General features: G+C 38.1%; 1 protein-coding gene and 1 non-coding gene across 2 annotated transcripts; one reads left to right on the plus strand and one right to left on the minus strand.

Moving 5' to 3' along the window:
- Window positions 1-4,230: 4,230 nt before the first annotated feature.
- LOC148295557 (small nucleolar RNA R71) lies at window positions 4,231-4,337 on the plus strand. The gene has a single exon (XR_015834843.1). It is a non-coding gene; the product is annotated as a small nucleolar RNA R71 (small nucleolar RNA).
- A 3,458-nt stretch (window positions 4,338-7,795) lies between these two features.
- LOC148295558 (uncharacterized) lies at window positions 7,796-9,084 on the minus strand. Its single transcript, XM_088250518.1, has 3 exons — window positions 8,881-9,084; window positions 8,566-8,796; window positions 7,796-8,446 (listed from the first exon to the last, which is right to left on the minus strand). The coding sequence occupies exons 1-3, from the start codon at window positions 9,082-9,084 to the stop codon at window positions 7,796-7,798; spliced, it is 1,086 nt and encodes a 361-aa protein (XP_088106644.1).
- Between the last annotated feature and the right edge of the window lie 5,353 nt (window positions 9,085-14,437).

Raw genomic sequence — 14,437 nt, forward strand, 5'->3', positions numbered from 1 at the left:
TTCCTTGTATTGTTCACCACCTTCTCCAGGATGTGCTTAATTTCTCTATTGCTTATTTCCACTTGACCAGAAGTTTGCGGATGATATGGTGTAGAGACTCGATGGGTGATGTTGTACTTCTTCATGAGTGCTTCGAATGGCTTGTTACAGAAGTGGCTGCCTCCATCACTAATGACAGCCCTTGGAGTACCAAACCTTGTGAAAATATTATCCTTCAAGAACTTCAGCACCACCTTATAATCATTGGTTTTGGTGGCTATGGCTTCCACCCATTTAGACACATAATCAACAGCAACAAGTATGTAAGTATAACCAAAGGAAGATGGGAATGGTCCCATGAAATCAATACCCCACACATCGAAGAGCTCCACAACAAGTATGTTATTCAATGGCATTTCATTCCTGCGACTTATGTTCCCCATCTTTTGGCACCTATCACACTTAACACAAAAATTAAATGCATCTTTAAATAGAGTGGGCCAAAAGAAACCAGATTGCAGAATTTTAAGTGCTGTTTTCTTAGCTCCAAAGTGACCTCCACAGGCCAATTCGTGGCTATGCCTAAGTATGCTTTCTTGCTCTTCTTCTGGAACACATCTTCTGATGAGTTGATCCGGGCAATGCTTGAATAAGAAAGGTTCATCCCATACATAATGTTTCACCATGGAAAAGAACTTCTTCTTATCCTGAGAAGTTAGATCATTTCTAAGAACACCACAAGCAAGATAATTAACAAAATCAGCATACCATGGCTCTTTGACTTGGGAAGCATATAGTTGTTCATCAGGGAAAGTCTCATTCAAGGGTAGCACAGCTCCTCCTTTTTCTTCAACCACAATTCTGCTCAAATGATCAGCTACCACATTCTCACATCCCTTCTTATCTCGAATCTCCAAATCGAATTCTTGCAGCAAGAGAATCCATCTAATCAAGCGTGGTTTGGCATCCTTCTTAGTGAGCAAGTATCTAAGGGCTGCATGGTCAGAATAAACAATTACTTTAGAACCAACAAGGTAAGAACGAAATTTTTCTAAAGCAAAAACCACAGCAAGCAACTCCTTCTCTGTTGTGGAGTAGTTGATTTGAGCATCATTCAAGGTCCGGCTAGCATAATGAATCACATGGGGCAGCTTGTTCTTCTTTTGACCTAAAACTGCACCAATAGCAAAGTCAGAGGCATCACACATTATTTCAAATGGTAAAGACCAATCCGGAGCTATGATAATAGGGGCTGAAGTTAGCTCCCTCTTCAAGGTAGAAAAAGCTTCCATGCAAGCTTCATTAAACTCAAAAACAGCATCCTTAGCAAGGAGATTACACAATGGCCTTGTAATGCTTGAGAAATTTTTGATGAACCTTCTATAGAATCCAGCATGACCTAGAAAGCTTCTAATTCCTTTAACAGAGGTAGGGGGTGGAAGATTTGAGATGAGGTCGATCTTGGCTTTATCCACTTCGATTCCCTTGCTTGAAATCACATGGCCTAGTACAATGCCTTGTCTCACCATGAAGTGACACTTCTCCCAATTCAAAATCAGATTTGTTTCCTGGCATCTTTTAAGCACTAGAGACAAGTGGTGAAGACAATTATCAAAAGAGGAACCAAAAACTGAAAAATCATCCATAAATACCTCAATGAATCGTTCCACCATATCTGAAAAGATTGACATCATGCATCTTTGGAAAGTTGCTGGGGCATTACATAAACCGAATGGCATCCTTCTATAAGCAAACGTACCAAATGGGCATGTGAATGTGGTTTTCTCTTGGTCTTCCGGAGCAATGGGAATTTGATTATAACCTGAAAAACCATCAAGAAAACAATAGTAAGCATGGCCAGATAAACGTTCAAGCATTTGATCAATAAAAGGTAAGGGGAAATGATCTTTTCTAGTGGATGTGTTCAACTTCCTGTAATCAATGCAAACTCTCCAACCAGTGACAGTTCGTGTAGGAACTAGCTCATTCTTCTCATTCTTCACAACGGTGATTCCGGACTTCTTTGGAACAACTTGCACAGGGCTCACCCACTTAGAATCTGAAATTGGGTAGATGATTCCTACATCGAGTAGCTTTAAAACTTCAGCTCTAACCACCTCTTTCATGTTGGGATTTAGCCTCCTTTGGGCATCACGAGATGGTTTGCTGTCTTCTTCCATTAAAATCCGGTGCATGCACATGCTTGGACTAATTCCTTTGATGTCTGCTATGGTCCACCCAATGGCTGTTTTATGCTCTTTTAGAACTTTAATTAAGCTCTCTTCTTCATGTGAGGAGAGACCTGCAGCAATTATAACAGGGAGAGTTTCGTTAGCACCCAAATATGTATATTTAAGATTATTGGGAAGAGGTTTAAGTTCTAGCTTTGGTGGGATGACAATGGATGGCTCCAATTTCGTGGATGATGGTCCAAGAGGCTCGATTGGTGGCCTAAAGGATGGTGGGTATGGCGGAAACACTTCTAAGGCAGCCACCACTTCTTGGAACTCCGGTTCACAAAGATCTTCCTCTTCTTGTGTTAAGACAGCTTCTAGAGCATCATTAGACTTTCTCTGCAAAATTTTGGAAGAAACCTCATGATCCACAACATCAATTGAAAAGCAAGAATCAAGAGAGATAGAAGGTTGAGATAGAGCATTAAGCATTTTAAATTCAACAGTTTCACCCAAAACAGTCATGGAGAGAGTGCTATCTTTCACTTTGATGATTGTGTCTGCAGTGGCCATGAATGGCCTGCCTAGGAGAATGGGATCAACACGATCTCCATTTGGATTGTCTTCCATGTCCATCACTACAAAATCAGCAGGGAGAATTAGTGTATTAACTTGAACTAGAATATCTTCTACAATACCTTTTGGATATTTTATAGAATGATCAGCTAGTTCAAGTCGCATTGAAGTCTTCTTCATCCCTTCTAAGCCAAGCTCTTGATAAACTGAATATGGCAAAACATTGATGCTTGCTCCCAAGTCCAACATGGCTCTTCCAACCTTCTTGCCTCCAATGTTAATGGGAATGTCAAAGCTGCCAGGATCATCTAGTTTTGGTGGAAGCTTCCTTTGCAATACAGCACTTACATTCTGGTCGAGCTTTACTCCTTCATTTGGAGCGAAATTGAGCTTGTGAGTTTTCAAGTCCTTGATGAATTTTCCATATGCAGGAATCTGTTCAATAAGATCAAGCAAAGGCAAATTGATATTAACTTTACTCAAAATATCATAAATCTCTTTAAAAGCCTTATCTTGCTTTGCTTTCTTAAGACGGCCTGGAAATGGAATCTGTGGAACATATGGAGCGGGTGGCACGTATCTATCTTCTTGAAGATGTGGTGGCACAAATTTGTCATCCCTTTTATGCAATTGGAATTGATCGGATTTCTGAGAATCTGATTTGGCCTTAGGAGCAGATTGAGAAGTTTTGAGTTGTTCTCCTTCCGTGGCCATGGTCTCCTCCTCTTCATTTTCTACAATCACAACATCATTTGAAAGATTAGAATCATCTTTATTATCAATGATCTTACCTGATCTGAGCACATGAATGGCCTTGGCTTCTGGGTTCTTTGGATTGATCTCAGTTTGGCTTGGCCATTTCCCAGGCACTCTTTGAGTTATTTCAGCAGCTATTTGGCCTAATTGGACTTCCAATTTGGAGATGGCAGCTTGTGTAGTTTGCTGAAAATTGGATTGGTTGATTGCCATCTGCTTCACTATATCTTCCAATGATGATGATGATTGTTGTGGCCTTTGGAATGAAGGGGGATTTGCTTGATTCTGGGTATTTCTCCATGAAAAGTTTGGATGATTCCTCCAACCTGGATTATAACTTTGAGAGTATGGATCATTTCTTGGACCTTGGTTGTAGGAATTTACCAACTTAGCTTGCTCTTGCACAAATTCTGGATATCCAGCCCCAAGTGGACAAGCTGTGGTAGCATGGTCATGAGATTCACAAATGCTACACACTTCCTTCGGAGGGCTTCTTGAGTTTAATGCAAGAAGAGCATCTAGCTTTTGTTCCAGTTTTGAAATCTGCACACTAGAAGCATCATTAGAACCACTAATAACACGTTTACCTCTTGTATCCGTATGTTGGGTCTCCATTGCTATCTCCTCAAAGAGTTCGTACGTTTCTTCTGGAGTTTTGGTTTTAAAAGAACCACCTGCAGTGACTATATTATGACTAGAAGGGGTTAGTCCTTTATAAAACATACGCATTTGAAGCTTCAATGGAATCCCATGATGAGGACATTGGTTGAGCAACCCATTGAATTTCTCCCATGCTTCACAAAACGATTCATCATCTTGCTGTGCAAATAACAAGATCTTGTCCCTAAGCATGTCGGTCTTTTGCGTGGAGAAGTATTTTTCCAGGAACTTCTTTTGAATGGCAGACCATGTAGTGAGTGAACCAGGCTTCAAAGAATTCAACCAATACTTCGCCTTATCCTTTAAAGTGTATGGAAACACTCTCATTCGAAGTTGATCTTCTGTCACACCTGTCAAGGGAAAAGAACTCACAACATTAAAAATATCCTTTATATGAGTCAATGGATCTTCATTAGGTAAACCATAAAAGGAAGGCAGCATATTAAGATGAGAAGATTTAAGCTCATAATTTCGAGCTACAGTGGGCAGCAAAATGCTTGAAGGAGATGCTGGAATTGTTGGGATATCAAGTTCTCCCATGAACTCAATGGCAGCCATCATTTCTTCTTCTTCTTGGTCTGAACTTGCTTCCGAATTTGAAAGTGAAGAACCGGGAAGTTCAGTGTGGAGAGCAAGACTTGTAAATGTAGCAAGAGCTTGCTCTTTTGCAGTTGACAACTCCCTTTCTAGACGATTCTGAATTTCAGAGGTCACTCGTCTGGGTTGCAATGATGGTCCTGCGTTCAAAGATCTAGAACGTTGGAACGAAGACCTCACTTGTTCAAGTAATGGATTTTTAGACATAAACTACCTGAAACAGAAAATTAGATTAATTAGAAACACTAAAAAGAATAGGGTAACCTTGGGCACATAACTAGGGAAGAACTTTCGTTCAGTCCCCGGCAACGGCGCCAAAATTTGTTGTTAATATTATGTTAACTCGCAATTGTACGGGGCAATTAGTAGTATAGCAAGACAAGTACGAGGTCGTACCCACGAAGACTGAGAAGTTAAAACTAGTTATGTACTTAGATTACCAAATTCAAGAAAGTAGGAGGTTATGTCTAAAACAGAATTTAAAACAAGAGTGGTTGTGATTGTTGAACAAAAGAAGCAAAATGAAATTGCAAACAAAAACAAGTAAACAAATGTAACAAAGAGTGGTTTTAAGAGTTGGAAAACAGATTTTGAGACTAGGGCATTCGAATCACCATAACAATTCAATTCTGGGTTATAAAGATTCAAGTAACAAGTCTAATTCAGATTCAAAGATTGATTCTAGCTAAAGTATGATTAGGCCATGGTGTTTGGTCCTAACCTTGTGTTCCTAATTCCCTAATTTGATCATTTGTTGTCTAACCTAAAATTAAGCATTAGGAACCCATTAAGCATAGAAGAACATTTTAAACAACCAAGTATGTATCTAATCCCTGTTGTCGAATGTCCATACATACTCTTCCTATTCATAGTTCAATTCGAATTAAAGCATGGTGTATACTCTTAATTCAAACCAAGATAGTTAACAAACAAGTTCTAATGGTGATCAATCATTCAAACAAGCATGTTAACTTATAAGCATAATGAATAAGAACATGAATCATGAATCAAACTTGAAACTCCAAACTTATAAACCCAGAATATTCATGTTAGGTTACATCGAAGCCCTAGTTATGGATTTAGCTACTCATAATGGAAAAGAGACTTGAACAGAAATGAGAAAACATAATGAATACAATAAGAGTAGAAAAACCCTTTTTCTGAAGTTCTTGTGGTGTCCAAGGCTTCTCCAAGTGCTTCTCCACTTCTAATGCTTCTCCAAGAGCTTCCCCACTTCTAGAAAGATGTATGAAGGATATGGAGGTGATTTGGGATGAGTTTGAGTGAGTGGTGATGGCTAAGGAAGATGAAATTCGTAGGGAAATGGAAGAGAGGTTTGCTGGAGTTGTTTTGGTGATTGTTGGAGTGTTTGGGATTTTGAGAGTGTTTGAGGATGGTTGGAGTGAATTGTGGGGGTTGTGAATCTCAGGATTTGTTGTGTCTTGAATGTGGAATGGATGTGGTATTTATAGGGAGAGGGGAGTGACAAATCTGAATTCAATATGGCTAATGCATACAACACTTGCATTATAAAAGATGAATTGGTTGATGCACTTCACTAATGCATACAACACTTGCATTATAAAATCTGAATTGGTTGATGCACTTCACCAATAGATCCCACCAGCAGCCCTAGCTCATCTTCATGTCACCATGACCAAGCTTCCAACCAGAAATGATAGCTCATACCTAGCTCACCATGACCAAGCATCCAACCAGCACATGCTGAGGTCAGCATAACCAGCAACTTCAAGGGCTTACAACTTGGGCTTCTCTTAATCAAATTAGGACTTTAAGCACTCGAAATTGAAGTTCAGAATGTCTTCTTTCCAGACATATGTCATTTGGGCCAATCCAAGGTCGGAGGAGGAAGTTAAGGCCAAAACAAATTGCTAACTCATTTTGCGCGCTGATAAAATCCATCCTGAGCATGGCTCTGTGTTTGCTAGGTAACAGACTCCATATTTATCCAATGGGGTTGAATTTTGGATATGTTATAGTACACACCCATTGGAACAACTTTCATGAAGAATGCTGCCTCATCCGAGCTATGTAGGTTGCTGAAACAAAGCTTGCAATATGACCTACGGAACTGGACTGGCAGGGGGCTGTAGCCAAAATGAGTTTGTCTTTTAAGCTCTTCTTCCATTCATCCAAATTAGGCCTTAACATGCTTGAATTGCATGAATTATGCTCTCTTGCTCTATTGGCCTACAAAACACACAAAGGGAGAGAAATAACTTAGAATTATAGGAACTAAGCAAAAGAAGTAAGTAAATTGGGCATGTATATGTATGAAATTATGAGCTTAACACCAATCCCAAGCTGCATTCTCATCAAACACAACATCTCTTGAGAGTAGAATCTTCTTAGTAGTAGGATCATACACTCTATAACCTTTTTCACAGATTGCATACCCCACAAAAATACCCTTGGTGCTTTTTGCATATAATTTCTGCCTTACTTCACTTGGTATGTGTACATAACACACACAACCAAATATTTTAAGGTGTGCAAGTCCTGGTTTTCTGCCACTATATGCCTCAAATGGGGTTTTATCTCCAAGTGCTCTAGTAGGACACCTATTTAGTAAGTAGACAGTTGTGTGCACAGCTTCTACCCACAGATAGTAAGGCAATCCTTTTCTCATGAAGCATTGCTTTTGCCATTTCAACCACAGTCCTATTTTTCCTCTCCACCACTCCATTTTGTTGTGGAGTATAGGCCATAGAGAGTTGTCTTTGAATCCCTTCAGCTTCACATAACTTGTTGAATTCACTGGATGTGAACTCTCCTCCTCTGTCACTTCTCAAACACTTCACTTTAAAACCACTATGTAACTCCACCATTGACTTGAATTTTTTAAAACAAGTCAAGGCATCTGACTTGTATCTGAGGAAATAAACCCAAACCATCCTTGTGCAGTCGTCTATAAGAAGCATAAAGTACTTGTTCCCATCAGTAGATTCATTTTGCATAGGTCCACACAGATCCACATGAACTAACTCTAAAGGATTGTTTGCTCTCCATGCCTGACCTTTTGGAAACCATTCTCAATGCTGCTTTCCAAGCTGACATCCTTCACAAACTCCATCAACCTCTTCCATGAATGGCAGTCCATGCACCATCTCCTTTTCTTTGAGTTGACTTAGCCCTTTTAGATGCAGATGACCCAACCTTTTGTGCCATGTCCAAGTAGAGTTAGATACACTTGCCTTCAGTGCAATATGATCATTGGGTAAAAGTGCCAAAGGATAACACCTATTCCTTTTCATCTCTACTTTGATTACAAGACACTCCAGTGAAGGACCTTCAAAGATGTTGCACAATTTTCCTCCAAATAACAGATAATAACCATGCTTATCCATCTGGCCCACACTTAGTAAATTCTCTTTCAATCCAGGAAGGTACATCACTTCCTTGATATACTTTCTGCCTTTGGTAGTATCAACTGCCAATGTGCCCATTCCTGCTACATTCACAAGCTCACCATTTGGCATTTGTACCTTGCCTACCACATTTGTTCTGATATTTGTCAGCAATCTCTTATTTCCAGTCATGTGGTTGCTACAACCACTGTCTATATACCACTCTCCAGTAACATTTGTGGCAACAATAGTATTGTTGGCATAAATAGATTTCCAGTCACTTCCATTTGATTTGCACAATTTGCTTTCTGCACATTCTTGCTTGCAATACACTTTCTAGCCCAATGTCCAAATTTGTCACAATTGTAACACTTAGGCTTTCCCTTATATCTGCATTCACCAAAATGGAACTTAGAACACACTTTGCATTGTGGTTTTGAACCTTCTTGACTCACTGATGATGATGAGTTCTGTGCAAAGCTAGTGTGTTGAGGCTTGGAATTTGATGATCCCCATGACTTGCCTTTCGGATTCCAATTTTTCTGAGACTTGGATTGATCAGATTGAGAACCTCCCTTGTTCTGGCTTTTAGGATTCATAGAAAAAGAGGCAAATGCCTTCTTAGCTGTATCAGTATTATGCCGCTCAAATCGTTGCTCTTGACTATTTAGAATGGCAATGACTTCCTATAAATCTACAGTTTCTAGACTTTTTGTATTCTCAATCACCAAACAAATAGGATCATAAACCTTATGTAAGCTTATTAGAACCTTTTGAACAAGCCTTTCATTAGATAGAGATTCACCATATGTTTGCATTTGATTAATCAGCTCATTCAAACGAGTAAGATATACAGACAGAGATTCATTTTCATGCATCCTAGTGTACTCAAACTCACGTCTAAGGTTTTGAAGCTTTACCGATCTGACATGGTCACCACCATGATATTCTCCATATAGCAGATTCCATGCCATCTTAGCTAAATCGGCATTAGCAATACGAGGGAAGATCTTATCAGAAATAGAATTCTAAATAATTCCTAGAGCTTTTGCATCCTTCATAAGAATCGCAGCCATCTTCTCGTCATCTTCCTCTATAGATGTTTCCTTAGCTGTCTTCTTCTTCTTTGATTCTGGAATCGTAATTCCTTTCTCCACCAAAGTCCACAACCCATATGACTAAGATGGTTATCATCTTGATTCTCTAGAACTCATAGTTCTCACCGAAGAAGATCAGAGTTCTTACTTATGAGCCTCCAGATCCAAAAATTGCTAATCTCAGATAACCAAAAACAACTTGTTTCATATATCAATTGAGCTCCAATCGATCGCCACGAACTTGAGTGAGCACCGATTTAGCTCGATTTCACAATGTTGAAGAAATGCCCAGATTCAATCGATCCAACCTGGCTCTGAGGCCATGTTAGTGTTTTGCTATTCAAGCTGAGTTTGTGGATTGGTCAATTAGAGAAAAATAAAGGAATAGAGAATAGCTAATTGAAAAAATGCTCTGCTTACTCACAAAGTATGTGTGTAAGAATTTGTATATTCTCTATATGTAAGAATGAGCTCACATGGCATGTACTACATGACTATTAGCTCTTAGCTGGATTCACACAAGCTACAATGAATCTCAGCCATCCATCTAGCTCAATTCTAGGATTACTACTAGTGGATATTTTCAGCCTTACTGAAGCTTTACACTTGTCATTACTAAGTGAATACACAATTAACACTCTAGGCTTATATGAAATCAAACTCATTACTTACAATTCTACAATTTTGATTGGGCTTGGTTGGGCCTATTTGTCGTTAAAGGGGTATTTTGTGGCCTTTATCTATGTAGTATGCATCCACATCATTCCCAAATTTAATTTATAGCACTTCTTGCACGGATTCAATCCTTTCTTAGGATAATTAGTTAATTGCGGTTTGTTAATTTGTAGGTAACTTTAGGATTTTTGTTGAGAACCTAAAATCTTCTTCTGTTTAAGAAACACTAGAAGAAACGCTTCACAGATATGCACACCTAAGGCTCGGCTGCATAACACTCACTCCGCCAACTATGAAATTAGTGACCCAATAAATACGAGTTTGATCCAATAACGCCTCCTTAACGAAGCCAAATAGTTTGTTGGCGAGATGGGCGGGATAATGAAGCTCAAATCACTCATGTTGACACACACCATGTGTCAACCCAAAACCAGATTGGTCGCTATTCATCCCGAGTTGTCTCATTACTAGCTACTTTGACCAAAAAAGAAACAAAGCTATAGGGAATATTCACAAGTGCCTCTACAAAGTTGACCCAAAAAAGAGAAACTTGGGCAATTTCACATTTCCCATAAGCCATGAAACTTTCAAAGTCACTTGCACACAAGTTTACACAAAATAATCCAAAGTAGGAAATCATAAAGATATCATGATAGCACACTTTCTTTGTCTTCTTTCTTCTTGGGATTTTCTCACTGACTCTCTCTCTCTCTCTTTCTCGAAACCCAAGTGAGAAAATGTTCCACTTCTCTCTCTCATAGCAATACAAAAAACTCTCAGTCCAAAGAGTGTAAAACACTAAAACCCTCGCGTGCTTCACCCCTCCTCTCTCTTGGGAAAACAATCTTTTCCTTTCTCTATACACATCTCTCTCTCTCTCTCTCTCTCTCTCTCTCTCTCTCTCTCTCAAACACATAACATAGAGTGAGCCTATAGGGTCATATATATAGACAGACATTCTCTTTTGTTCCCACCAAATGTTTCTGCAAATATCAAAACATCGATAAGTTCATTACACACCATCACCTTGGGTATTGCCCAAAACAAGCCAACAATTTATATTCAATAGATTCACATTTCGTCTGTATGCCTGAGTGTGTGTCAGAGAGAAGATTAACGAGAAGGAGAAGATTGACTTCAAACTTCAAAGTTTACTTTCAAATAAACTAATCTGTTTTTTCTGGGTAGGATAATATAGTCCACCTTATGGACCACCGATCAATTTTTCGTATCCACGGTTTTCTACAAGGCCTCTGAAGTTGGTTTGTTTATTGCAAAAGTTAAGACCAAAATGAGAACATTGATTTGCATTATTTTATAATTCCAAAGCTCATGTTCTCACGTGACCTTTGCGTGCTCATTGTGCACACGTTTGAAAAGGTAGAAAAGATTGGGACCTTGGTTGGAAGGCTTCAACTGAGAAACGTAATTAGGTTTGGACCTTTGCGTGCCCAAAGTGCAGATTTTAATGCAACTCCATTGCTATTTTTGTTGCATCAACTCCATGTTGTCCATGCATGCATATCCTCACAGGCACGCAGCTTTAGGTGATTGGATTAGGGTTTAGGTGAGGTGACCAAACCTTGTTGGGAAAAACCTAAATTTTCGTGGATTTATATGCATAGAAATTATAGTTTTTTTTTTCTAGGTGGTTGGATTATGGTTCAGGTCAGGCGATAGAATCTTGTTGGGAAGAGCCTCAAGTCTTGTGTGTATATATGCATTGACTGCAAATTAGACATTCATATCCTACGCGTAACATATTTGTAAAAATACAGAAAAGAAAAATATTCATGAGACTGCAATACCATGTTATATATAATATGCTCAGGGGTGGAGCTAAAATGTTTAGACTGTTGGGGCCAGAATTTTAAATTGAATTGTAAATGACTTGACCTTCTTAAATTTGGGGGATCTTAAGATTCTACAAATTGTTAATTGGGCTATAGAAGCTAATGTAGACATTTTTCTAATCAAACTCCATCAACTAACGTTTTCAGTTAAAGTGGACATGATTGTAGAAAGTTCTCGTGTGATAAACGAAACGTGTGGTGCCTTTTTAAAATTATGTCCCAAATATCTCAAGGGTCTTAGTAAAATTGAACCTTCTTTCTTTCATTAAAAAAACCCTGCACAATTCTTCAAATGATGTCCAAGTCAAATGATGCATATTTTTTGAATCAATACGAACCTATTTTGACACCTAACTTCACTTATTATTATTTATTTCTATACAAGCGTTATTGAAAGATGAGATAATCGAACTTAGGACATCTGGTGTAAGGATAAATGTCATTTTAATATCTCTGATGTAGGAGAAAGATTTCTATAAAACAGAAATAGAATCATTTTTTTATTAACAGTTAATAACGCTATGACATGAGAATAATAGCACCTTGACATGAAATAACATTATTGGCCGAGGATAACTTTTGCTATTCCGATTGCAACTACGTTTTTGTAAGGTAAATGTCATTTGAGCCATGAAGGCCACTAAAACCGTATTCCGATTGCAACTACGTTTTTGTAAGGTAAATGTCATTTGAGCCATGAAGGCCACTAAAACCGTGTTCATCTACGTGTTCTTATTGCATGCCATATATAATTTGGCCCCAGCCATCAATTTGCTTTGCTTTTATCTGTGGGCCAGGAGCATATCTCTGACTACATATATGTAATGATAACTACAGAATTTATATTTATATTATGGAGGATTAAATTTCATGTACAAATATAGCAGTTGCACTAGCACCTCATGACCGTACGATCTGCTGACATCACATAACATCGCAAGGCTACAATTAAAGAGAGTTTTCGAGAATTTTTCCAACCCCTAAAATCGAAAATTAATTATAATAGGAAAATATGAAAACGTTTTAGTGGGTACCAAGTAACCTTTGACTGACATGACGAAATCATATCAATCGTCAACTTGAATATTTATTTATTTTTACACCAGATCACTGATCACGGTATCTTCTTCTTGCATGCTGGTTCTTCACCTGCATCCTCACGGTCACTTTCGTGCACCTGCGTAACATCGGAACTTGTCTTCTGTTAAGGCAAGCAATCGAGAAATAATATCACAAATTAGATGTAATCAGTCGAACAATCTTTTCTTGACCACAATGTGACGCATTTCTCGCCCTCCGATACTAAATCCAACGGCCATTAACTGCCCTTCATCCAAAGTCTCGAGATCATGAACTCTTAAAACCCATCAAATCATTATGTACGTGATGAACACTCATTGACTCCATGCAATGGACTACGTATCTTGTGTGGGTATATAATATAAAACTTGAAACCTTCAATATCAATGTATAAAATCTTGAAAACTACTTGGTGTCAAATTGTGTGCCAATTTTGAAAAATAAGAGCTATTCTTAACTTTTTATGTCGATTGAATTTAATTATTATATTTTCAAAAGACAAATTGGGCTTAGAAGAATTCTATTGACACTTCTAGCATGCTCTCTACACTCTTTACACTCCCTAAACTTATAGTAAGTGAAGGTGTACGAGTATAACAAGTGTAGAGAGCAATTTGGGTGCCAACACAGTTTCTTTCTCCTATATTTTTAGTTAGAATGATTTTAACTTTAACATAGTATTAAAGTGAGACTATTTATCCACAAGTCAACAACAATTCAACCACACAAATCTCTGTGATGTAATATAATTCATCATCAATTCAACCACATACTAGATACATGAACTTCACTTCTAAATATATAAAGTTTTGAGCAAGAGCGAACCTATGAAGGGGCTCAACTGGGCTTTAGCCCAGTGCTGGTTTTGTACTTTAGTCTTTAGCCCAAAAATTCCTGAGTTTGCCATTGATTTTGAGCTAAATCATTTTTTATCAACTGGTTTTGGACTATTTTTTGTGACTGAGAACAAATACATATAATCTAGTTTTGTGGACATAGTTAGATGTTCATTAACAAATAGACATCTTTGTATCCATTACATAATTACATTATTTGCCTTTGCTGTTTCTCGTAATGTAAACTACTTACATAAGAAAAGAAATAGATAAAGAAAACAATGCAACGGAAATAAGGAAGTGTTTCACCTCCTTGTGCATAAGCAAAAGTAGTTCCTTCTTGCAAAATATTGGGGCAACATGTATGAAGTTTACACTTCATTTTTTTCAAATCTTTGTTTATGTAAATAAAACAAAACAAGTACCTGAGCGAATTATTTAATGGAGTAATTTGCGGACCAAGCAATAGAGGCTACTCCGTAATTCTACATTTCCATGATGACTCAACACATTTTATAAGGAACTTAAATTACTCAGCCAGCCCCTTGACCACACAAGTCCAATATCAGTATGGTAGTGGTACTATCGACATTTTAAAAGGTGTATCCCCGTCCTGCCAAGCATAGACAATGACGTAAATCTGAGGGATTACGGTCTCATCGAACTTGACAGCAATATCTTAATAAAATCTGGGTTTTTTAAATATTAAAAATGGTTTATTTATTATTTTATTTTGTATATATAAATTCTTAAGCTGTGGGTTTTGGGCTCACAAAACCTCCTTTA

The sequence above is a fragment of the Prunus avium genome, chromosome 3, assembly GCF_965620075.1.
Source record: "Prunus avium chromosome 3, drPruAviu1.hap1.1, whole genome shotgun sequence".
Taxonomy (NCBI): domain Eukaryota; kingdom Viridiplantae; phylum Streptophyta; class Magnoliopsida; order Rosales; family Rosaceae; genus Prunus; species Prunus avium.

Excerpts from the sequence above, each read along its gene's own strand:
- LOC148295558 (XM_088250518.1), bottom strand. The coding sequence starts at position 9,084 with ATGGCATGGAATCTGCTATATGGAGAATATCATGGTGGTGACCATGTC. Across the intron at positions 8,797-8,880 it reads ATGAAAGGCTTGTTCAAAAG|GAAGTCATTGCCATTCTAAA; the intron begins GTTCTAATAAGC and ends GTAGATTTATAG. Across the intron at positions 8,447-8,565 it reads CACAGAACTCATCATCATCA|AAAGTGTATTGCAAGCAAGA; the intron begins GTGAGTCAAGAA and ends ACATTGGGCTAG.